Source organism: Tachysurus fulvidraco, chromosome 13 (genome assembly GCF_022655615.1).
Source record: "Tachysurus fulvidraco isolate hzauxx_2018 chromosome 13, HZAU_PFXX_2.0, whole genome shotgun sequence".
Classification (NCBI taxonomy): domain Eukaryota; kingdom Metazoa; phylum Chordata; class Actinopteri; order Siluriformes; family Bagridae; genus Tachysurus; species Tachysurus fulvidraco.
The window spans coordinates 18,168,476-18,193,559 of NC_062530.1; the positions used below are offsets into that span (position 1 = coordinate 18,168,476).

The 25,084-nt window shown below is 39.0% G+C and overlaps 1 protein-coding gene across 2 annotated transcripts; it reads right to left on the bottom strand.

Annotated features, from left to right (window-relative positions):
• Window positions 1-1,208: 1,208 nt before the first annotated feature.
• eea1 (early endosome antigen 1) lies at window positions 1,209-24,730 on the bottom strand. 2 transcript variants are annotated; one of them, XM_027161515.2, is made up of 29 exons: window positions 24,556-24,730; window positions 19,066-19,140; window positions 18,676-18,788; window positions 18,198-18,264; window positions 18,024-18,089; window positions 17,841-17,880; window positions 17,601-17,705; window positions 17,367-17,488; window positions 16,993-17,148; window positions 15,881-15,997; window positions 14,088-14,426; window positions 13,844-13,993; window positions 13,401-13,520; window positions 12,964-13,167; window positions 12,649-12,849; window positions 12,426-12,539; window positions 12,112-12,267; window positions 11,773-11,912; window positions 10,503-10,833; window positions 8,887-8,988; window positions 8,613-8,807; window positions 8,212-8,394; window positions 7,551-7,736; window positions 7,292-7,423; window positions 6,645-6,830; window positions 6,175-6,413; window positions 5,930-6,050; window positions 4,891-4,989; window positions 1,209-4,094 (listed from the first exon to the last, which is right to left on the bottom strand). In XM_027161515.2, the coding sequence occupies exons 1-29, from the start codon at window positions 24,577-24,579 to the stop codon at window positions 3,972-3,974; spliced, it is 4,206 nt and encodes a 1,401-aa protein (XP_027017316.2). In that variant the 5' UTR covers window positions 24,580-24,730; the 3' UTR covers window positions 1,209-3,971. The 2 variants fall into 2 exon arrangements, with proteins under 2 accessions (XP_027017316.2, XP_027017317.2); XM_027161516.2 differs by having other exon boundaries at window positions 18,028-18,089; window positions 24,556-24,704.
• Between the last annotated feature and the right edge of the window lie 354 nt (window positions 24,731-25,084).

The window sequence follows — 25,084 nt, forward strand, 5'->3', positions numbered from 1 at the left end:
CTCTCTGGTCTGCTATTTTACTCTGCGACTGTGAAATCTAGAATTTATTGCTGTGGCCTTTTATATGATTAAAAAGGGACCAGTTTACCAGTGACCAGTGTCAAACTTGACCAGTGTCAAAAGGTTTCCAGTTATCATATATAGTTGATTTTCTTATAGCCTCCCAAAAAAAATCCCACCACATTTGTTACACTCATCTTCCTCATAAGTGTGTGTGTGTATGTGTGTGTGTGTGTGGACATACCCATAATACCCATAATAACATACTGATACTCTGTCATCTAGCGATGCCCACAAAACTCCAGGAAGCTCAGCCACTGCAGTGTGTCAGCTACCACACATACATGTTTCCTCTTTGTAAGGAGTGCCACTACTTTGCCCTAACTGAACAGCTGGTCTAATTAATGTTCAATTTGTTATTAGTTATTAATATAAAGGAACCAAGTCTGAAACATTTGAATGAAATTTGTAAGTGACTGTGTAATTTGACATAAACTCACAGTAGCACGTCAGTTATTTACTTAAAGATTGACATACATTTACTTAAAGATTTACTTTGGGCAACAGCACATCAGTGTTGTATCATCTGAAGGCTTCTGATGTCTGTGTACTGAATATTACATTTAACAGACTACGTGACATAAAAGGTCATAAAATGTCACTTATATGCAATGTAATATTTAATTATTATGATGCTCACACCCTGAAAAAGTAGGTTCCTCTTTAACTCGGATCTCTCTCTATGTCTCTCTGTGTCTCTCACTCTGTGTCTCTCACTCTGTTTCTCTCTCTCTCTGTGTGTCACTCACTCACTCTCTCTCTGCAGTAATGGAAAAGGCAGGGTTTTATGAAACACCACCATATTTTACACAGTTTTGTGTGCATTTATTTCCCTTAATCTGAAACCTCTCTATTGAGCTTCACTTATTACATGTTGAAATAAACACTAACAGGATACGAGCATTTTTCCATGAACAGCGCAGTACTTTGTAAATGCTTCTTTAAATGATTTACAAATAAATCTGTTGAATGATTTACAAATAAATAAGGTTTTACTGAATGCCTGCGATATAAATGAGGCAAATATGAATTAAAAATAAATAAATCAAATAATTTTAACAATCCCTGTAATCTCCGTGAAGTGTCGAGATGCAATTTGCTGTGATATATTGTTCAGCTTTAATAGACATATACACATGAAGCACAAATCAAAATAGACACCTAGTTTATTTACTCAAACATATCGATGAAAAATTAGAAAACAAACATCTTGACATAAATTATATCCATAAACCAATTTGACACGTTAATATCCACCAGTGTCGTCATAGCGACGGTTATGTACGAGTGTAAAGCCTTTCAGCTCGGCACTTGTGACCGAGCTGATAACAAAGCAAGACTTAAGGCACGAACACATGATCACAACAGAAACAGCCTGTTGTTCAGATGAGAAATGTGACTGTCGGTTCACAGCTCATGCACAACAAGCAACATAACTGACTCTACTGCAGTGTAGTGTTACTCCTAAAATGGTTAACATTCAGATCTCTGGCAACTTCCTTGACTTATTTATAGTAACCAACACGGTGCACTGAAACTGTGGAGGGTTGATTTTTATATTTAAACAAATATTCAGAGAGCGAAACATACAGTCCCGAGGTAGGTGCCATAAATACAGAAAGAAAGCATGTCTTGAATTTACACTGATGATGATGATGATGATGATACGAGTTTGGTGCATCAAAGTGTGTGTCTTAGAATTAAACACTGCTGCGTGTATGACTGTAAATGTGCATTTCTAACAGTACGACCTCAATGCTGAAGCGAACGTGTAGAGGAAAGGTACGATATAATACAGACGTTTCACAGGTAACAGCGCTGACGTTTACTGTACATCAGGTACAACCTGTACAATTTCTTTTGCGTGTTTGCACAAGCACCTGTGCCAAAGATCCAGCTGTTTTCGCATAATCCTTCCTCTAACAGAAAGCATACTGATTTCATCTGTTTGAAGTTGATTTTCTTTTTCTCATGTGTCATGCGTGACACTTTTCACACCCGTCGAGGAGAAAGAAAGAGATGTTCTTGATAAGATGCAGGACGAGAGATGGCAGAATGCTGAGGCCTGAATAATAACGCTGCACTAACACTGACCATACGTTTTCAGAAGTGTTCTAGCAGCCCATGTTTTATACAATCGATATAGCATCTATAGATAAATTTCTTACATACACAGATTCACACACACGCACACGATTATAGCCACATAATCACAATTATTGCTTAGTAGCAGCTCACACACATTTGCGATTAACTCATGTCAAAATTTCTAATTGAACAGAATCGGCAAATTTGCAAAATACTGCTCAAATGCACCAGTTTGGAAATGCTGATGTAGTAAAATCAAAATGTAAAAATTTTTTTTTCTTCTCAATCAAATGGAAACGAGCAGCATAGCGAGCAGGTATGATACATAGACACCGTTCAATAAAACGTGCCTGAATTAATGATAACCTTGTTGGAAAAGGTTTCATCAAGTCAAAATGAAAACCCATTGTGTTTTCCATTGGGACAGCGGGGCACAACATACTAATCACTATCTGGGATTTCCATTGCCATGTGAACCCTGCTGTAACCATGTACATTGCATTGCATAAATATTAACACCCCTGTACTCTTTTAAAAATAATAATAATAAAAAAAAAAAGATCCACAATTTGTAGTGTTACTTGGAGACATGGACCTGATACACAATTACCTGGGATTATAGGTCATGAATCACACACAATATAGCTCATAATAATGAAATAGGTGGGCAAAATATACTGATGGACTGAATTGTGGAATTAAATATCAGTGGCTATTGACTCTATTGGCTATTATTCCAGGTGGTAACACTACAAAACATGGAAAAGGTTCAAGTTATACTTAAGCAAGAACACTTGTGCAACACAATGTACCAGTACTGGACTCGGTTACCCTTCTTGCCAGGGTACTAAACAGTGATTTATGGGTACAGCTAAAAATCAGGCAGACCACTGATGTGAAATCAAATGTAGCTGTTAGAGAAAGGTCACGTGTCGTCATTCGAGTCAATAAAATATAGCTGGCTATAATGGGTTTTTCTACCTGGCTGTACAGTGTCTGTTTCTTCTTACTGTCGCTGTCATTACATTACATTAAAGAAAACCAAATAAATGTTAATGTTAAATCAGACCCTAAAGCTTTTGTATTCTTGCTGCTGTTATTAGTGTTTATCATTAACATTAGCATGGCAGGGGAAATGATTACCATCTCACAGCACACGGTTAACTCCTACCAGCACAGGTACCATAAGGCAATGGAAAATAGTAATTAACAGTTGCAGAGAATTGCAGATTCCGACTAATCACTGAGTAATGCTGTACCTCGCTGTCAGCTGGAAAAGTGGTGTTAGTTTTTTTTTTAAATGGGATTTTTCTTGCTTGACAGCACTAACCTGATCTGTTCGTGGAGCCTGTACAAACCTCTCAGTCTGGATGCCACGCTGGCAGATTCACTACTGCTTTGTTCAGAAGAAACAAAGCTTAAGGTACAAATCTTCCAGCCTGGTACCCAACGCATAGAGCATGTAATAAATCTCATCCAATACACATTCAATTAGAAATGAAGACTTTAAAATGCTGCACCACTTTCCCTTTTTAGATTCTTTGGAACCCCAAATGGAACTAGAGGTGACCAAGGCACTGCTTGGGTGATGACTGCTGTGATTCTACAGTCAGTCTCTCTCTCATCCTCTCAATCTCTCTCTCTCTCTCTCTCTCTGAGGCCACCTCATGCCCAGTGAGGAGATAAAAGCAGGCCAGTCCTCATTTCTTCCTGTAGCTCTGCCACCCTGTCGCTCCTGCTCCCAGGGTCTGGGAAAGCTGCTGTCCTGTGCAGGAAGAGTCTGTGGCGAGTGTGTGGCAGAGCAGCAGGCTGGCTGAGGTCTATTAGCCCTGCAGCTCCTCGAAGCAGGCCTCACATACCCGCACTGGCTTCTTAGAGGACGGTGTCAGGGCGCTCTTGGCTGAGCACTCGGCACAAAAGATGTTCCCGCAGTGACGACAGTGGTGCTGAAGGAGACACAATGAATGATTCGGTTATAACATACCAGAGAGACACTGTACCATTTTAAATGGTAAATCTCAAAGCATTTAGACAGTTCTATATACTGGAAAACTGCTAGTTGGATTGGACAGTGAGGCATAGTGCAAACACCCAAAATACCCTCGCACTCAGTGGATTTTCTTATAATTGCCAGTCATGGCAGAATGATGAACTATTTCATGCTGTAATGTGAATGTGGCTGCCTCCCTGAATTCTGCCCATTCAACTCTGACATTCTGATGACATGTGTAGCGTTAATAACAAACATTTCAAAAGACAAACTGTTCTTCATTTTTTGTTCTGCTATCGTGAGCTTTCCAGGTTTATTTCTGACTAATCTGGTTTAACAAACTTTGGCGATCTTTTTATTTGTTTTAAATGAACTACAAACATTTTGGCTGGGAACTCAACCGGTAAATGTCCTTAAAGTTCAAACATCCAACACCACTGATTTAAGTCGAGACATACAAGTAAACAAATACTTGTTTTCAATCTCACTGATTAGATCAAACAACAGTGCTTTCACTTGAGATGTGCTAGAGTTGATAAAAGTGCGTCTGGACAATACTATCTGTTCATAGGAGAAAAACATGGTGGACTCTGAATGCAGCCAGTCTGAAAGTGGGTCCCTGTAGCAGACCATTAACATAGTATTGATTTAGAGCTTTGATCTTTTGATCAAACGGCCCCATCAAACATGCCTGAGAATCTGTGGGCGTGAGGGGAGGGGGCAAGAGAGAGAAACTTAAAGGGAATAATAACCTTCCGGATGGTAACGGAGAAACCTTTCCCACAGGACATGCAGTTCTGTACCTCATGATCCTCTGCCCACTTCCGTGTGAGGGACTGAGACTGCTTTATCTGCATCAACAGAGAGCATGAAGCATGATAACACACATTCAGATGTCTATATTCCAGCACTAGAAAACTATCTGGCTTTGTGTACACACACACACACACACACACACACACACACACACACACACACACACACACACACACACACACACACAGACAGACACACAGACAGACACACAGACAGACAGACAGACACACAGACAGACACACAGACAGACACACACACACACAGACAGACACACACACACACAGACAGACACACACACACACAGACAGACACACACACCTACCTGTAGACTAATCCTAATCCTTTTTTTAAATTCATTTTTAAACTGTTAATAAAGTTATAAGGTATAAAGTGATGAGTCCATAAATCAAATTGTATCATATATAATAGCTGAATCAGTGCTGGATAATTAGTGCATTGTCTTATGAATTCAGTTTTGGTATTGTATTGTTCATAAGGCTGAGGTTTAAACCATACTAATAATCATAATAAAGCAACTGATGACAGGATGGTGCATGAACATGTTATGTTTTTATGAAATTTTAAAGATTATTACACAACGCTGAAATTTTTAAAAGAAGAAACTTTTTTTTTAACAGGTTACAAACTTACATTTCTTTTTGTAATTGAATCGATAGATTTAATCACAGCAATTCAAATGCAGCATAAAATAAAAACATTTTAAGACCTAACAGAAAAGGTAAATGGTGTGGGTGGTTTTTACGTTCATGTGAATGTGGGTAGGTGATTGGATGCAGGGCAATGAAAGGCCACATCATTAACATAGGCACGTACTGGATGCAGTAAGTATAGAGGGTTTCTGAGGTAGCAGACAGGAGCGGAAAATAATAATTAAAAAATAAAAAAAATAAAAAAATGCACACCTCAAAACCTCACATATTGGTATGTATTGATTCGTGAGTGTGTTTGTAGGACCTGTAAGGACTGATTTTCTCGGCCCAGCTCCTGCATAGCTGCCGTGGTGTCATCTAGTTTTCTCCTCATCTCCACCACTTTGGCTTGAAACTTCTCTAACTCACCTTCATCCTTCACACACCTAGAGTGCAGCAGCATGAAAGAACATGAGAGAGAGAGTGTGTGTGTGTGTGTGTGAGACTGTGTCAGAGCATTTAAAGCAGAACACCAAAAAAGAAAAAAAAGGTAGAGAGGCAGTTCCTAACCTCTCGAGAAGGGCACGTCTTTCGTCTTGGTTATTCTGCACAGTGGCCTCAAGCACAGCGATCTCTCCGCGCAATTCGTCTGTCTGTTTCTCTAACTCGATCACACGCCGCTGACTGCTCTGCCACTCTCGCTTCAGAGTGGCAACGTTTTCATTAAGTGCAGAAACCTGCATTGTGAGTTTTGTCTCGGACTCCTCCTTCCGCTTCTCTATCTCCTCTTTGGCCTTCGCTTCTAATACCTGGAGAAAAGGAGAAAAAGACAGTTTGTGAATGTAATACAATAAAATATAATGAGGCATAAAGAACAATATTTTCATCATGCAAAAAAATCTTTTATGTTGTCATTTATGCAATTATATCAAACATTCTTAAAAATGGTACATTAGCTAGACTGCTGAGATCCGAGATACAACAAATTATATAACACACATTATATAAGCACCAAGTCTACCCAAAAGAAAACTGTGTACTTTTTGTTTATGTAGTTTGTCTGTCTCTGCTTTGTGTTGCTGTTGCAATTGTGTGATGGACTCGCGGGTGTTCTGATGCTCTTTCTTTTCCTGCTCCATTGCTGCCTGGATCCCTTCCACTCTGCCCTGAAGATCTACTTTCTGCTGAAGCAAGAGCTGTTTCGCTGCCTGCAGGTCCTTTAGCTCCTACACACACACACACACACACACACACACACACACACACACACACACACACACACACACACACACACACACACACACACACACACACACACACACACACACACACACACACACACACAGACACCAGGTAAACTACCCTGCTTCAGCTAATCAGTAAAATTCCAACATAGTTCCAGCAGATTAATTTGTGATTATCACAGCATCACTTATCACTTCTAACAGTAATCTGCAAAGAAATAATGGTGGCTTGGAACCAGAGAGAAAAATATTTTGTTACACATATCAAATTAAGATATCAATGAGATCCAATGTCTTGTAATCTAAGGCCAGAACAGTCACAAATGATTCAAATAAATGATCACAATCTATGATGTAACACTGGTTATTTAGTTAACATCTTGCATTATTACATGTATAATAAAGTAATGGGTGGAGGGATAGAGGTTTAATCAGCAGCTAACCTTCTCACTCTTGCCTGCCAGAGCTTTGAGTTCAGCACTTAGCCTGCTCCGCTCTTTCTCTAGCCCACTCTGAGCCTCCCTCAGCTCCTCCACCTGAGCTCGTTCCTTCTTTAGCTCTTCCTGCATCAGCTCCTGCGAACACACACACACACACAGAATTATGTAGTTGAGCGATTTACAGAGCAGAGTACAAATGTTACTGCACACACTGCTCCGGTTTGCAGGAGATTCAGTGATATATAGGACCTGCTGTCAGTACCTGCTGCTTCTGCAGTTCTCGTAGAGCCTCCTCCTGCTGTTTGAGCTTCTCATCTCTCTTCTTTAAATCTTTCTCCAGTGCTGTGTGTCCTGACTTCAGCTCCTGGATTTGGGCCTCACGATTGTTCAGCTGGTTGGTGCTGGCCACCAGTTCTTCCTGAGTCAGTGTCAGCTTCTCCTCACGCACCTATGCATCATAAGCTATACCGTTACTGAACTGTGGTGTGTTTCCCACTGAACAACAAACTCAAACTGTACTTTTTCCAACAGGCCAATGGTCTAGTAGCAAAGGTTCACATTCTCTGCTTTTTGACCAACTGAAAACAGGAGTTAATTGTAATGGGGAGGGGTTATGATCACTTTTCTTAGTTAATTATCTATGCGTATGGCATCATCTAATGTAAAAACAGCGTCAAACTGAATAACAGATCATAGAGTTGATAACAGCTATATTCATTTTGCCATATTTCAATCAATAATTGTTTGAAATTGTTTAGATTTAAAAAACTAGAACACCCAAAGTCTGTTGTCCCATTTCCTGTTTTGTATAGATAATCAATTTTAATTATACAGTGCTGTTGTGTTAATACACATGTGTGTGCTGTAGTGTGAATCATCATAGTTCAAAATGTCATTTCATTGTGAAAGCCATGCACACAAACCTTGAGGTCCTGGCGCAGGGCAGAGACTTCGGATTCCCTGCCATAATAGTCAGACTGTAGTTTGTCCAAGCTGTCCTTGGAGCTGTCACAGGTTTTCTGCAGCTCAGCACTGCGGCTTTTCTCTGAGCCCAGCTCTTCAGACAGTACAGTCATCTGTTCCTTCAGCTTCGTCAACTCCTCCACCTACATCACACACAAATGCATCTTCGATTTACAGACCAAATTATATGTAAAAAAAAAACAACAACAACAATCTTTGCTATTCTAACGCAAGTATTATACGAAGGTTTAACACTTATCAGATCAAGTTAGTAGTCTGACACCACTGCTGAAAAAAGCTCCAGGTGACAAATAACAAATTATACCACCATCAAATGTATGTGGATTCTAACAGCACCTACCTTCTTTGTTTGAGACGTCTGCATATCTGCAATTTGGCTCTGCAGTTTTTTTACTTCCTCACTAAAGGATCCTTGGGTTGTTGTTAGCTGTGTCTGGACCTGCTGGATGTCCTTCTCCCTCTCCTTTAGTGTGTCCTTAGACTGCTTCAGCTGGTCACTCAGCTCTTTCACTTTTGTTCGAAGTCCCTTCTCCACCTATTCCAATTCCAATAAAAATTAATGAAAAGTTTCACTGTAGTTATTAATATAAAATGTCCGTTTTTGATTTTCTCACCTCTGCCATTTTTGCCAGCTGAGCTTTAGCTGTGCTCAATTCTTTGGCTGTTGCTTCTGCGCTCTTCTGAAGCTCCTGCTGGACTTTCCGATGAGTTTTCTCCTGTTAGAGAGAAATGCTTCTCTCAAAAAATGACTATACAAAAAGACGTTCCAGATCGCTTGCTTTTCTCTCTGTTTATACTGCAGCCATTTACATTTCTAACATCAATATCCTGTCTATATTTACTTGTGTTACTACATTCTGAATTAATACTCCACATTAAAATGTACTCCATCTAAACATATATGCATACAATTAACTTGCACAGTAACTTGAGTAGACCCTTCACTCAACATCAAAAGATATACACACAAGGGACCTATATTATTATGATGTGTCTCATACATCATAAATTCACGTGAAACGCCTTCACAGGTCATACACACAAGTGTCAGTAACTGTGTGCATCCTTCCAAATGGTATCTACAAATGAACTTCCACATTTTGGAACTGGGAAACATAATATTTTTTCTGTGTCTGAGATTTTGACTTTGTTAGATTTTCCTTGAATTTGGCTGCATGGTGGTTGGATGGCTTGCCAACGTACTAGAATGCTTTTAATAAGTAAAAGAAAAGTAAGCTGGACCAAGTTCAGGGGAAAAGTGTTTATTGAAGATGCTTGTGTAGCATAGCTGTCTTCTGGAACTTAACCCAAAGGTACTGTCTGTATGACCAGACTATATACCCAGTACCATATGGCCTTCAAACAATTGACAGATACAGTTAGGACCTCTTACTGGAGAGCTTACAATGGACAGGACACAAGGGACTTCCTATGTATTGATCGGTTGACTGCTTTAAAGAGAGTCCATTATGTTAACTATGGGTGGGGCTCAGGCACCATGTAATCATGTAATCAGCCATTTGTTTCCCGCTAAAGCTGATTACGTATGAATGTCAGGCGATGATTATGCATGAAAGAACTAGACGCAAAATCTTTCACTTTCATTTTTAATTCAATGATTTTGTTTAAAATTAGCAACTGTTCACTGTAAATCAGCTGCGTATGAACTGAATAGAAACCCTACTTTTTTTAAAATACATTTTCAGATAACAATTAACTATAAAAAAGAATGCAGTCAAGTTATTGATGTGAGGAAAACAAGAAATTGTTTAAATTCCTGTTTCTCACATGTGTGTTTCTGCATGGCTGTAGCAGTGATGGAGAGTTAGGGCAAGAGAAATTATATCCAACAATGTGGTTATATTCCTCCTCAATGATGGATGGGGAAAAGGCCATTTTCAAGTTCTTTTCAATGTTAAAAGTGCTTGAACTTACACGGTTGTGCTTTTGTGTTCTTTGTTTGTCTCCTCAGTTTCAGGTCACAAGTATGACTCAAAGCTTATGGTCAAAATGAATTGACTGTAGTAAACTGTTTAGAAATAAAGAAATTGGTGAACTCTCTCTCGATGACATGACATTCAAAAACTTCCAGAGTGACAATTCCACACAATCATATGATTGTAATTCTGTTTATTTTTGTTTCATGCTTTATTTTCTATGTGGAAACTGCTTGTTTTGAAATGTGTGCATCATGGATAAAACGGGCCTGTTAAGTCCTTTTTAGACCCACCTTCTCTTCTAGGGCTGCTGTACTGCTCTTTTTTTCTTTCTCCCTCTGGGTCTGACTCTCCTTCAGTGCTGTGGAAGCCTGGCTTAGAGCCTCTTTGACCTTCTGCAGCTCTTCAGCCTGTGCCTCTCTCTGCTGCTGAGTTTTCTGATGCTCTAAGCTCATCCCCTGGAGCTTGTTCTCCAGTTCTGCCTTTTGCCTATGTCCTTCCTCAGTGAATTGCTCCAATCTCTTCTTAATGTCACTCTGCTCCTGTTCCAACTTCTCCACATGCTTCTGAGCATCTCCCAATGTTGAGCTCTTCTTCTGCAGCTCCTCCTGCAGAGCTGTAGCACTGAAAGAAGCATAAAAAACTCAATTTTAAAGCTCAAACTTTTAAGCAAAAAAGCCAGAGAAATCGGACTTTTCTGGAAATAAGAATATATCATTAGAAAAGAAAATGACTGATAAAAATAGTTCCTGCCAAATTTCGTCAACACTATCCATTGTGATCTAAATAGATAATGCTTTTGATTTTAACCAACTAATGATAAAAATGACCTGGTCAAAGCACTAAACACCTAATAACCTGTTCAGGTGGCACTCCCTATGATCAGTTTGTGCAGATTTTTGACTGCAAACACACCGCTTGTGATGCTGCTGTGGTCATTCTGTTTTCAAGAAATGAAACTTCACACTTTTCACACGTAACTTTAAAACTACTCACAACCCTAATAATTGACATTCACACCAGTCTAGACCATTTCTAGTGCATTTTTGTAGACTGAGCAATTAAATATCAAATGTAAATAATAAATTATATTTATCTAAATAATAAAAACACTGGTGTGTCGTTGGCTCCATAGGTACCACAGTGACACCACAAAAAAAAAAGCTAATCATTTCTAATTAATTTCTAATCATATCCAGTTTTTTCCCCCTCCACATTGCTGAGCGATAAATGATTAAAATAAATTTTATATATATATATATATATACACACACACACACACACACACACACACACATACGTATATATATATATATATATATATATATATATATATATATATATATATATAAAAACACACACAAATAAATATATATATATATATGTAAAAATATATATATATATATATATATATGAAACCTATTGCATAATTGAATTTATGAAGTCAAGTATCATTTTCTTCACCTAAGAAACCTCTTTGCCATTTTAATTAGTCAATATAACATTAAGTCACACTTATTTCACAAGACCAAATTTAACTTTGCCTCAAAGTTGAAGGCTTACCCTTCTTTTTCAGTGTCCAGTCGGTGAATGAGTTCCTTGTTCTTCTTCTCCAGCTCGCTAATTTGCTGCTGCTGTGTTTGCTGTGCCTTCTGTGCTTGTTCCCTTCCTAAGCGCAGCTCTGCTAACTCAGCTTCTGCTTTCTGCTCCACAAATACATGGTTTATGAGTACATGAAAATGCTATAGAGAATTTATTCCAAAAATGTGGAAATAAAACTATGGCTTGAGCCATTACGGAACAGATAGTAGTAGGGGAATTCTCAGTTGCAGCAAATAAAACCTGCTAGATGCAGTTAGTCAAGGGAGTCTACTGTAATTAGATTGTGTGTGTACTGCTGACCTTAGCCTGGCTCTCCATGGTGTCAGTCTTCTGCTCTGCAGCCAGAAGCTTCTCTCTGATCTCCTTCAGACTGGCCTCCAGCTGTGAACACTGTTCCTGCTTCTTCTGCAGCCGATGGCCCTGTTCCTCTACCTGAGCCAGAGCCTTGCTCACATCCTACATACATGCACACAAGCATGTAGGTACACAATTAATACCGCCTGTTATTTTAAACAAAATCAAAGATGATGTACAGCCATCAATAATACTAAACGGTCATAAATTATACTGATGGCGTTTGTATAGGCAGGACTGGTGGAATATTGGTTATTTACCTGTTGCTTGTCTTGTAATGCATGCTGGGCTGTTTCTAGATGGCTTTCTAGATCTGCTCTCTGGGCAGTTTTTGCTGCTTCGGCTGACAGCAGCATCTCTGTCTTAGCCTTTATCTGGTAATTAAACACCCATCTTCATTCCACTTTATTATTTAAGATACTATTGTAACAGAAAATGTATCAGTACATCATTGCATATTTTTACATTAACATAAACACACACCTGGATGTCAAGTTGGGCAATTCTCTCCTTGCTCTGAGAGAGCTGCGTACTGAGATCGGTTACATTATTTTCCAAGGACTGGCAGCGGTCCTGTGCTGAGCGCAGCTGGCTCTTCTGCTCTTGTAACTGCTCATGGAGATTCTCTTGGGCTTGTTTATGACTCTCTGACTGGTTCTTCAGTTTTTCAGTCAGCTGATTTATCTATAGGAGAACAGATAGATACAGTAGCCTAAAAAGATACAGGGTACTCTGTAGTGTGTGAAGCTTTTTTTTTGTAAGCCATGTGTTATGTATGTGTGAGTGTGTCTCTTGTACCTGCTCCTGTAGTGTGTGGTTCTTTTCCTGAAGTTGGTTGAGTAAAGCAGCTTCCCCTTCTCCTGCCTGGATCTTGGCACATAGGTCTTCTCTTTCAGCTTCCAGCTGGCTCAGGCTGGATTTGCTTTTCTGTAGCAGGGCCTCCAGATTCTGGATCTTCTGATCCTTATCACCAATCTGACGCAGCACCTGCTCCAAGTCATTCTACAAGAAAAATGACGATGGAAATCAGCTAAATCAATAAAATCTTTGTTAACGACAATATATACATTTTATGCATTACTGAGCAAGCTACTCTTGTTTATTTTCAAGACAATATACAGTACATCTATTCATCTCAAGCTCAGTCCTGAGGACCCTGTTGCATACTGCATGCTTCTAATATTGCCGTTTAAACACCTTTAATGCTTACACAGACGAGGAAGAATAAAAGTTACCTGTGCTTCCCGTAATTTGCCGTTGGTGGTCTGCTGGAGAGACTGCAACTCTTGATGTTGTTGTTTGGATTTGTCCAACTGATGCTGTAGGTCAGTGGACTTGGTGTTGCTCTCTTTTAGCTGGAACAACACAAATCAATTTAAATGGTTTACCATCCACTCAACAAAAAATTGTTACACTCACTAGCATGATCCTTATTGTAGAAAAATACTATTTCAATTTTCAGTATGATACTTACGCCCAAGATCTGAGTATGGTTTGAGACCTGATATTTATCTAATACAAACCTCTTATGCAAATACATCAGAAATATAAATTATATAATATAAGATATAATACAAGTTGTTCACAGCAGGCAGGCATGTGCTGTGCCAGTCAACATCAGTATATCAGTGGCTTAAACAGCCACTTCCTCCTATTTAGTGTCCTTCTAGTAGCTTACCTGTTCTTCCAATCGGGAAAGTTTGAGCTGGTGGTCAGCAACCTGTTGCTCACGGTCTTTGAGTTTCTCCCCTGCAAGCTGTCTCTGCTCCTTTAGCCGGCCCTGCACCTCACCCAGCAGCCGTTCTGTCTCCAGCAGCTTCCCATGCAACTGCATACCCAAGTACAGAGTGGTTCACACCAATGTAAACTATAATCTCTTTCCTAATCGGAGTGCCCGTGTGCATTGTGTGTGTGTGTCTGACCTGGCTAATCTCGCTCTGCTGCTGCAGGCACTGGCTCTCACGATCCTCCTTCTGCTGCTGGAGTTGCTTGCGCTCAGCTTTCAGATCTTGATGGCTCTTCTCAAGCTCAGCCAGCTCCTTGCTGAGGCGTCCCACCTCTTCCCTGTTCTCATTTAACTCGGTCTGTGCTCGACTGAGGGAGGCTTCTGTGGCTGATGCTCGAGCTTGACTCTCTTGCAACTCCAACTCCCTTTGGTGCAGGCTGGCCTGAAGATTCTTCTTGGAAACTTGCTCATGTCCCAGACTTTCATCCAGCTCTTTGTTCTCCTTTTCCCGTTGTGTCAGCTTTCCTGAAAGCATCTAAAAAAAGCACAGCATTACCTAAACTAGCAGACTAGAATAGCTAATTATCACTGTATCAACAATGAATAACCTGTTTCTACCCATCTGTACACAGGTCAGAATCAGAATCAGAATCAGAATCAAGTTTATTGTCATGTATTTTAGGGTATACATGCACAGGAATTTGTGTGTTGGTTTGTGCATTGTAATTATAGAGAAGAAGCATAAATATAAGAAACAAAGGTTATAAAAACACACACAAACACACACAGAAATTAATAGTTAGCATATTACATATTGCAAAGATATTTGAATTCCAAAAAGAATACTAAAACAATTTAATTAATATCTGCCATCTTGTCTTGTTCATACGTGGACACATGGGAACCAGTTCACGCTGAAGTTAGCATACAAATTTGATCAGGTGAAGAAAAGACAAAATTAAAAAAGTCAAGGGCAAAATTCACAGAGTTCTCTTCAGACACAACCTCGGAGACGGTTGGCCTCCCATTCTCAGTACCGGCATGGAGTAACATTTAAAATCAGACAGTTTTACAGTGTCTGCGACAGCCCAAAAAGCACCAGTGGGCAGTGTGCTAAATTCTCTGAGATAGCTATAAAATCAGCTTTGACAACGGCAGTGCTGCTAACAAGGACAGAGCAAATCTCAAACTGCCGTAAATCTTCCATGTTTAGCTTATACCAGAGACATATACAGTTGTAAATGTTACAATTAATTTAATAAAATAAATAATAAATAAAAACTACAATTAATTTATCTGTTTATCAGTTCTAGTCACATCTTTCCAATTATTTCAAAGATTTCACAAAGTTACCGAATTGGGCTGTTTAATGGGACGACCTGGCTTCAGATCCCTGAAATCGCAAACTTGTTTCCATTCACCCACTTCAGAGAAGCGGACTGAATTTTCCCAGAGACTCCATGCTCCAACACCCTGACATTCTAATTTCTCCTGACAACAGGCACACAAGCAGCTGAGGGCCATTATATGGGTCTATACATCACCCCAAAGGACAGCGGTGGCATGGCACACATCACCCCCTGCTAGTTTAATTATAGAGGCTTCAAAGCACATCAGCACACACTGACAGATAATAAAAATGGACCATGCTGACAATGTTACGCAGTCATCTTAGGCTGGACGTGCAGGGTTGGCAGTGAAACGAGCCTTCCTGTAAAACACTTTGTGTGTGTGTGTGTGTGTGTGTGTGTGTGTGTGTGTGTGTGTGTGTGTGTGTGTGTTCTAATGGAAATACGCATCATGACGGTCATCAAGGCTGCAAGATCTCATCACAGCCTTTTTGTAAAGCATGTGGAATTTGAGGGGCCATAAAGTAGGTTATTAAAGGATGGTGGTAGAATTGCTGTTGGCACACCGTACTGTATTGCTGAAGGCAGCAAAAACTGATAACATGACAAGTCTATTTGTGTACTTCATGCCTGTTTATACCTGGCACTGTTGCTGGAGGTTGTCCAGGTTGCTTTGTAGTTGGTGGATCTGGTGCGTGTACACAGCAGCTTCCTGAGGACCCTTCTCCAGTTCTGCCTTCAGGTTGGAGATAGTTTTCTGTGAAAATAAAGATGTTTCAAAGTTTAAACGTTTTCTTAAGCACACAGTTTCACTTCCAGTTTACGAATCTTCAAGACATGTACAAAGCAGGTAGAGTAGGAATGAGAGGAAAGACAGAGGCGGACAAACACAATCCCCATGTAAGTGAGAAACAAAAGACCTAAATGTTTCCTCCTTGAACAGCTGCATATATAGCCTTCTTAAATGCTTAATGTGATACAGAAATTGTCTCATAAGCTTTAACACTTCTCAATTAACTAATCTTAATTCATTTGAAAACGTTGAAAATATTTGACGGGACAATCTCTCAAGGGTAGGAAAAGAGATTTTGCCACCTGATCACCCAATATACACAACAATATGACACTGTTTCCTTTCTAAACATATCGCATGTTTCATAAAACCCAAATTGTTTTGATTTGAAACTGTATTTGTTTTTAATGTAAATAATCATTTGGGATTTTGTTTTGGGAAGCTGCTGTTTGTGGTTATTTATAACTAAAAATACAAGGTTAATGGTGTTCAGTCCCATTATTCCCATAAAATTAAATTCTTTCGACATATTACACAGTTTACATGACCACAAACTGAATAATCTGTAAGCAAATAATTATTAATGTGCATTTAAACACACTTACAGTGTATTTTATTTGTGTCATTGCTCAACGCTAAAGCCATGAATAACATGCAAAGTCAGCCAATAGAGGGCAGACCATGTATTGGTCACTACAAGCAAGCTTTGTGAAACCACAGTATATGTGTGTGTACAAGGAAACCCTGGTGATTTTAAGCTTACTTATACAACAAAGACACACAACACTAAATGTATGGCATTGTCAGATAAATTCTCACTATAGCAAAAACCAAAAAGAAATCCCTGAAGACAAAATTAATTACTGGAATTTCAATCCAAAAAGAATGAAATGAGACAAATATATAGAAATCAAAAGAATTGCAATAAAGTTCTGACCCCTTCGATGTTGCATGTGTACCTCTGAGGTAGTGAAATTCCGCTGCAACTGCTCATACTCGTTTTTGAGGCGTGCAGATTCCTCCTCCCTTTCACGAGTCATGTTGTCCATCAGCGTCTGGACCTGCACCAACTCCCTCTTTAACACCTCCACGTCTTCTACTCCTGGTCTCTGCAGCTACGTCACAACAGAAGGAGTTATCCATCCAGACGTGTGTCATAAATCACTTATTTTATGATGAGCACACTTAAGACTAGGTGTGTTTAAGAATATTTTGTGTAAGACTTAAAACACTCATATTATGTGATGGGACTTGACATTTGCATTTTTAAAAACAGAAATCAAACTAGTTCAGCCAAAAAAACAGTTATATGGGGATGAGTGTGAGAGGATACCAGTTCTGTCTGTAGTTTGTCTTTTTCCTGTCTCTCACTCTGCAGGTCCTGTTGCAGGCTAGTAACTTTCTGCTCAGCCACCTCTCTCAGGCTCTTCTCCTCATCGTAGCGTGACTTGATATCTGGAATACAACGCACGATGTCACACACATCGAAATAATAACTCGATACTGCTGCCAGTTTAAACAATAACGTTTTTGAAAAAAAAGAAGGCAAATTCTCTCGTTCCCTTACCTACAATCTCAGTGGCCAGCTGGGCTGCCTTTTGTTCAAACAGGTCTTTCATCTGTTTGATGTTGAACTTTTCAGTCTCAGCCTCATGGAGTTTCATCTCCAGCTCTGAGATGCAAGACAAGCGAGACGTTTGAACCAGCAATTTCCATTTGAAAGCGTCCAGGGCAATTTATACACGCTGATATATCTGCATTAAACACCTGGGAGAAACGCCAATTTAAGAATGAAGGGTGAGCTTACCTGATTCCCCTAAGCCTGCCTGGCCATCATTCTGAGGTCCCTGGGATGGACAAAACAATGACATCATAAATAAATGCAATATTATCCAAAGTTGCTGTTGTTTACAACCCTTTAAAGTCCTTCAGCTTGAACATGACATTTAAATTAGTAGCACCACAGATGTTAAAATTTTAAAGAAATTACTTGCTTCAGCTGTCCTTGCACTTTGTCTAGTTCTTTTTTCAGTTCTCCTGAAAACCATCGTTCTTCCTGTAACGATTACAAAAAGAAAGTTATGCGAAGAAATCCTGCAATATAAAAATATAGAGAAAGTAAGAGATACTGTAGTAAATAATAGCTGAAGTCGCAAGTAAGTACCTTTAGTGATGCTTGTAAATCCTGCACTTCTTGTCGCAAAAGAGATAAGTCCTCCCTAGAGTTAAAACTAATCATAAAAATATGAACACAACAATATTAAAGTCGTAAGGGTTGTTATTATCTCGTTGTGTAACATTGAAAAGAAACCAAAGCATAATGCATGTGATATGGAGGTTTTTCTTCCTAGCAATGATCAGTGCAATAATCTCCTCTACTTCTGATCATGCAAAACAATCATCAAACTATGTGGAGAATCGACCCCTAAACATCCAAAAAAAACCAAAGCAACAACCTAAAGTTCCAAGCAGACCTTTTTTCATTTCCAAGTAACTTGTGATACAAACCAGACCATGGCCCAAACTTATAAAAATATTACATCCAAAAGGACAAAACTGAGAAATATTTACTGATCATCATTACTGATGAACAATTCATTTAGCTAAACACAAATAATGAGACAGTGAAGCTGAGATCTGACCTCCCGCTGCTGAGATGAGATGGCTGATCCTGAGGCTCGTGGAAAACTTCATAATGCTTGAAAAGTTCCTCAGCAGAGTTATGAGACTTCATACACTGTGGGCAAATGAAGCCCTGCACACAAATATATATGAAATGAACTTTTGTTTTAATGAAAACTGAACACTTTTATTACAACCTTCTACTTTAGGTTCCCCCAAGCTTGTGTTGCAAATCTAACTATCTTTTTATTTAAGTAAATAAAGAAGTACAGGTGAGGGAACAACTAATTGCTAAGACATAAAGTGAAAAACAGAAACTTTAAATGCTTGATCCATTAATATTGATAAAATTATATGATCATTAGGTCTATAAAAAAAATTTAAGGTTAAGCAAGTGAGTGGTTTATTACCTCTGAAGTCTCATTATTTATTTCAGCAGATGGCTGCTCAGAGTCAGGTGTCTGGGATCCTCCCTTTCCAGGAGTCTGTGTGGGAAGACAGGTTCAGAGAAAGAGACGAGGGGGTCAGATCAGGTTAGATATCTGTGTATAACATGAATCGTTGTTCTTGTGGTACAGTTGCACTGGGTCAGCTGATGAGCATGGCTTGGCCTGGCTGTTACATTCTACACAATCTCACAATTCCCTGGTCTCAATCCAAATTTCTGCAATACTCTGATTTCCATTTAGAAATAAATCATTGCTGTTTGGTTCCGACCATCAACCACATATTATTTTCCAGCCTGAACAAGAAGCATTAAATCTATGCAAAGGCATTTTTGTTCCCCTCAGGCACTGACTCACTAACAGAGGAAAAGAGGAAACTGCCACATGTGATAATGATGCCATCTGGGGTCACTTAAAGACACAACACCACAGCGCAATAGAAATGGTTAAAGATTACCACTACTAAACTTCGACCTAGAGTGAAAGCAAACAATACTACACTGTGCCACATGAAATATCACTCACCTTTTTGAAAAAAGAAAATTAGGTTACAGGAAGTTGCATTTACATACGAACAATGCAACTAATAGGCAAGTTTTTTTTTAAAGAGGAAATAAAACCTTTTTGTTTTTATATATATATATATATATATATATATATATATATATATATATATATATATATATGTGTGTGTGTGTGTGTGTGTGTGTGTGTGTATTATATATATATATCTATATATATATATATATATATATATATATATATATATATATATATATATATCTATATATATATATATATACACACACACACACACACACACACACACACACACACACACACACACACACACACACACACACACACAAACACAAAGAAAACAATTAGTAACTAGATTTGTAAAGTTTGTCACGGCAAACTTTGATGGCTTTGATGAAGCAAGTATTTGCAAAGTGTTACTTTTAGAAGCAAGTGGACAGAAAGCTAGGGTGCATAAACATTTGGAGGCAGGTGAAGACAAGCATGTGACGTCATCTGAATACTCTTGAGGAAGTTTCCCTCATTTGGCTGAGTGTTTGGATATGTCACATGTCGTGCTTATTTTTGATTTTGCATATTTCAGGGCAGGGCTGCGGCACAAGCCAAAGGCCAGTCGATACACCAATTGAAAACTTTGTTCAGAGTTTCACCCTAAAGGAGCTGGCCAAGTTTGGTGTAGATAGTTTGAAAACTTGCTGAGTTATAATGGGAGTCTATGGGAAAATAGGCCAGTTTGAGACCTGGTACCGGAAGTACCAGTACTCAGATTTCTTAGAAACGTAATAGCAACAAACTTCAGACCAGGATCTATGACATATCCGAATTTGGTGCATGTGGCTCGAAAGCCCTATGTGGAGTTACTCTTGATAAATCTTTGTCTAAGCTTAAATAGAAAAACAGATTGTTGGCTTCTACAAAGCCAACATAATAAAGATAATACACTTCTCAGCCATATTATTAAATTCACATCCCTAATACTTTGTACTAGGTCCCCCTTATATATACACATGACAAAAACGTGATTCATCAAGAGCATGGCGATCTTTGTCCATTGCTGAATGATCCATCACTGATGTTCACGTGCCCATCAGATGGTTGTTGTCAGTGAAGGTCAGGTGTCAGGATGGGCACTCTGTGACACACTGTGATTCACTTCCTGTTTTAGCATTAACTTTTTCATAAATCTGTGCTAGAGTATCTCTTCTGTGAGATCAGACCACAGTCACACACTTCAGTGGGCATTGGGTGATCATTACCCCTTTTCCACCGGAAAGAACCAGGTGCTAGTTCAGAGCTAGCACTGGGGCTGGTTCAAAGTTGGTTCCACTGGCGAAACTTCTAAGAACTGGTTTGCCTTTCCATTGGCTAGAGAGCCATCACAGAGCCGCGTCTGACGTCACTGTTTACGCGTCACGTTTCCCAGTAACATTAGCGCAGCGGCGGCAAACACAAACATAATGCTTATGGCTTTGCGAACCTACATTGGCATCCAAATGTCGGCGAATCCAATGTTTACGTGCAGCTCCATGTAATTTGAAAAAAGTTAGCCTTAGCATGTAGCTACCTACTATCATGTGTGCTGATAATGTATCATATCGTGGTAAAGTAAAAGTGTATTAAACATTAGTATACTTAAGGTACATTATCAAAGCGTTAAAAGTAGCCCCGCCCACAGCCCCTGACTTCACGTTTTGGTGCTACTTAAGAACCACTTTTCCTGCTTCAGAGCCGGTGCTTTGGCTGTCAAAAAAGAAAGAACTGGTTTTAAATTAGGCTCTGGGTCCGAACCAGCACTCAAACTGCTTTGGTGGAAAAGGGGCACAAGTCACCAGTTAACTGGTTGTTCTTCATTGGGCCAATTTTGCCCAATACAAGCCAAAGCATGGGGGAACATCCACAAAACCTACAGATCCTTCCACATTTTGACCTTTATACTTATCTCTTTATTTACTTTGTGAAGACTTCTGATTCTTACTGTTGTTGAATGTTTTGTGTCTTGTGGTATGGCCTCCATGTTTTCAAAGAGTGAGGCCTTCACCCCTGCCCTGTGGAGCTTGCTGACAATGTCAAGGGCTGTTGATTTTGTGTTTTTCTGGACTTTTTATTTGTATCGACTACAATTAATGCTTGTGCAATGTCTTTGACCACTCTCCCCTTTTTTCTCAGCTTTAAGATGGCTTGCGTTTTCCCCATACACAGCTCTCTTCCCTGTTGGTTCATGCTTTTAAGCAACAAATGCAGACCTGCCAACCTTGGAAAAATTTTTTGAGTAGCAACTTACTGCAGCGACACGGCGCAAGGTCAGGCACATTTGCTGGTCAGTGTTGATTAAGTTCACATGCTCACTCATCACAACTTTTTACTTAGCACATAGTTCTCACTCACCACCATATCTAATTATTCAACATACAAGTAGACCATGAAGTTACTCTTTTATTGAAAAGGCAACATAAAAACTATTTTAACAACTCTATGTATTGCCATAAATTAGATCTAATGAACTAAACAGTAACTTCATATCTGACAACACATACATGCGTTAATTTTCTCAGCAATAATGCAAGACTCTTTACTTCACTATGGTTTTGACTGGCTGATTATATAATAATCCCTCATCATTTCTACTTTCTGCTTTTAACAAAAAAAATCTGATGTCCATCAGATGTGATCTACAGGAGCCAGTAACAATCGAGTCAGAATACGATTGATATTTAAAAAATACATTACTTTCGTCATGTTATAGCATGACTGCGTGCTATAAAAGGGATACACAGACGCTCGCGCCACTTTGTCTTTTCCGTTAAAGTACGATGGCAATGCGTTTACAGGCATGACTTACGTTTCCTATATAAATACTGGCAAATAAAATAAAATAAATAAAAACTTGATCTGTGCGTAAAAGTTCAACTTGAGGCACAACACTGGACACTTGGCACATGCCCCAGTAAAGGAGTCTAATGATGCCTGTTGGTTCGGCAGGCTTATTGAAATGGATGAAATTCACAATTCTGGCCATTTACCTTTGAAACGTTAAGTCCTCACTTGTAAAAAAACATTCACTGTAAGAAGAATTGAAGACGGACAGAGACAGATGAAAACCACATCCGTTTTGACGGCTCTCTGCTTGTAGCGTTCAAGAGTTTTAAACTGGCGCTATGATTGGTCGTATTATTATTTTATTTTTATTATGGGTTACACCCATAGGCGCATTGTCTGGTGCACAAATGCACAGACAGTTGTACTCAAAGGCATCAATTTTTTTACAATGCGTATTTTGAAGTGACAAATCGTAGCAGCGTACTTTGATGTCTGAATGCGTATCTGCTACACAAAATGCGTAAAGGTTGGCAGGTCTGCAAATGTTCACAGGTATAACCTAGGGATAAAATCAAAGCAGATAATCAGAGGTATTATTAATTGTTTAAAAAAACGGACTCTTGTTCCAATATTTTTGGTCATTAAAAAAAATAATTGGTGAGTAGTCTAAAGATGCAACATTCTTAGAAGTTAATTCCCAACTACAGAGAACGGTTCAGACTTACAGGGAACGGTTCAGACTTACAGGGAACGGTTCAGACTTACAGGGAACGGTTCAGACTTACAGGGAACGGTTCAGACTGCTGACAGGATTATTGGTGTTCCCCTGCCCACCCCAGTGTAAAAAAAGGGCTCAGAAAATCACTCTGGATCCCTCACTTCCAAGTCATCCCTCACTTCCAAGTCGCTTTTTGTACTTTTACCATCTGGCCGGCGCTACAGTGCCCCAAAAACCAGCACAACCAGCCACAAGCACAGATTCTTCCCCCACGCAATCCACTTCATGAACAATTAAATGTGCAATAATCTTACATTTATTTCTTACCACCTCCATCCTAGTACATCCCTGCATCCCAATCTAATCTATTCCATTCTATCATCTATAGCACAACTGTACAAACAATTAGTTTATTTTCCAATTCATTTATTTTTGTCTATTTGTATTTACATATCTGTATTTTTATTTATTTATTTTCATCGTCTGTGGTTTGTTGTAGTCTCTGTGTACCGGAAGCATATGACACACAATTGGATAAAAAATAAAGATCCTTCTGATTGTGATTCCAAGAAATGAAGGCTGAAATTTTACAGGTTTCACAACAGTTACTACTACTTTTTTTCTGATATAGATGTTTAATCAGCATTCGATCAGCTTTGACACAGTTTCTGACCAACACAGCACAGACTTACCAAATGAGCAAAGAACACATTCAGGCTTTTGTGTTTGTTGTGAACATCTAATCAACTAACACCAAAAGAAGTGGTGTCATTTTCAGCCCTTAGCTTTAACCTCATCTAGTTCACGGTCAGAACTCCATCATCGCTTCACGTGATCTAAACAACACGTTTTCCAAAAAAATAATGAATGAATGACTATTCATTCATTCATTCATTCACAAATAACTGATTTTGTTGTTGTTGTTTTTTTTATTTCTGTTTGTAGTAAATATTACAGCTGGAAAAACAGACACTTTTAACAGAACCCGAATTTTATCACTTGAGCAATTATTATAATAATAATAATAATAACAACAATAATATCATGTAATTTGAGCCACAACAGACTTTTGTGTACCGTTTTATCTTGATAACCTTAGGTACTACATTTAGCCACTAGGCTAGTCATTAGCTAAGCTAGTCAGCTAGCTATGCTACATTTAAATATTATTTAACTATTAGGCTAGAACCCACATTTATGACATTTAAACAACACATAAAGATAAACTACATCTAATCCTGAATACATGGATATTAAACAGGCTTGATAATGTCCCAATATCCAGTGAAGGCCTACAGGCTGAAGCACAGAGCTAACTCGCTAACTCGCTAGCTAACGGAACCACTGAGGAACAGTTGAGATTTGACCGTTTGTCTTACCATTTGTAAAATTCGTCTGAGCATTGTTCTTCTTTTCCTCCTTTAGCCAAGTAAAACCAGATGTGGAGACCTGTCGCAGATGTAAGCTGTGTGTGTGTGTGTGTGTGTATGTTTGATGTTGACACCTGCACAGAGAGCAGCGTCCAAACAGCACATCACACAAGGCAGGATTCTCGGGGTTGCCAGTTTGTACATAACAACCCGTTATTCAATTCTGTAGAAATAACTCCATGTAGAAGGTGTACAGGGTCAACAAAAAATTATGATGATATCAAAAATATATAAACGTACACAACAGAAAGTATCACGACGATCAAGCATATTCTGGTGTGTGTGTGTGTGTGTGTGTGTGTGTGTGTGTGTGATCAAATCAAATTTTAGCTGTCACATACACATACATACAGGGTTCGACATGCAGTGAAATGCTTTTTGCATATGTCCGGAATTTAAGCATAAAAGGAATGTAATCAGGGATAAAAATAAAACCAAAACCAAAAGGAGATAGATAAAGAAAAAGTATAAACTATAT

Excerpts from the sequence above, each read along its gene's own strand:
- eea1 (XM_027161515.2), bottom strand. The coding sequence starts at position 24,579 with ATGCTCAGACGAATTTTACAAATG. Across the intron at positions 12,850-12,963 it reads ACCACACACTACAGGAGCAG|ATAAATCAGCTGACTGAAAA; the intron begins GTACAAGAGACA and ends GTTCTCCTATAG. Across the intron at positions 12,268-12,425 it reads CATTACAAGACAAGCAACAG|GATGTGAGCAAGGCTCTGGC; the intron begins GTAAATAACCAA and ends GCATGTATGTAG.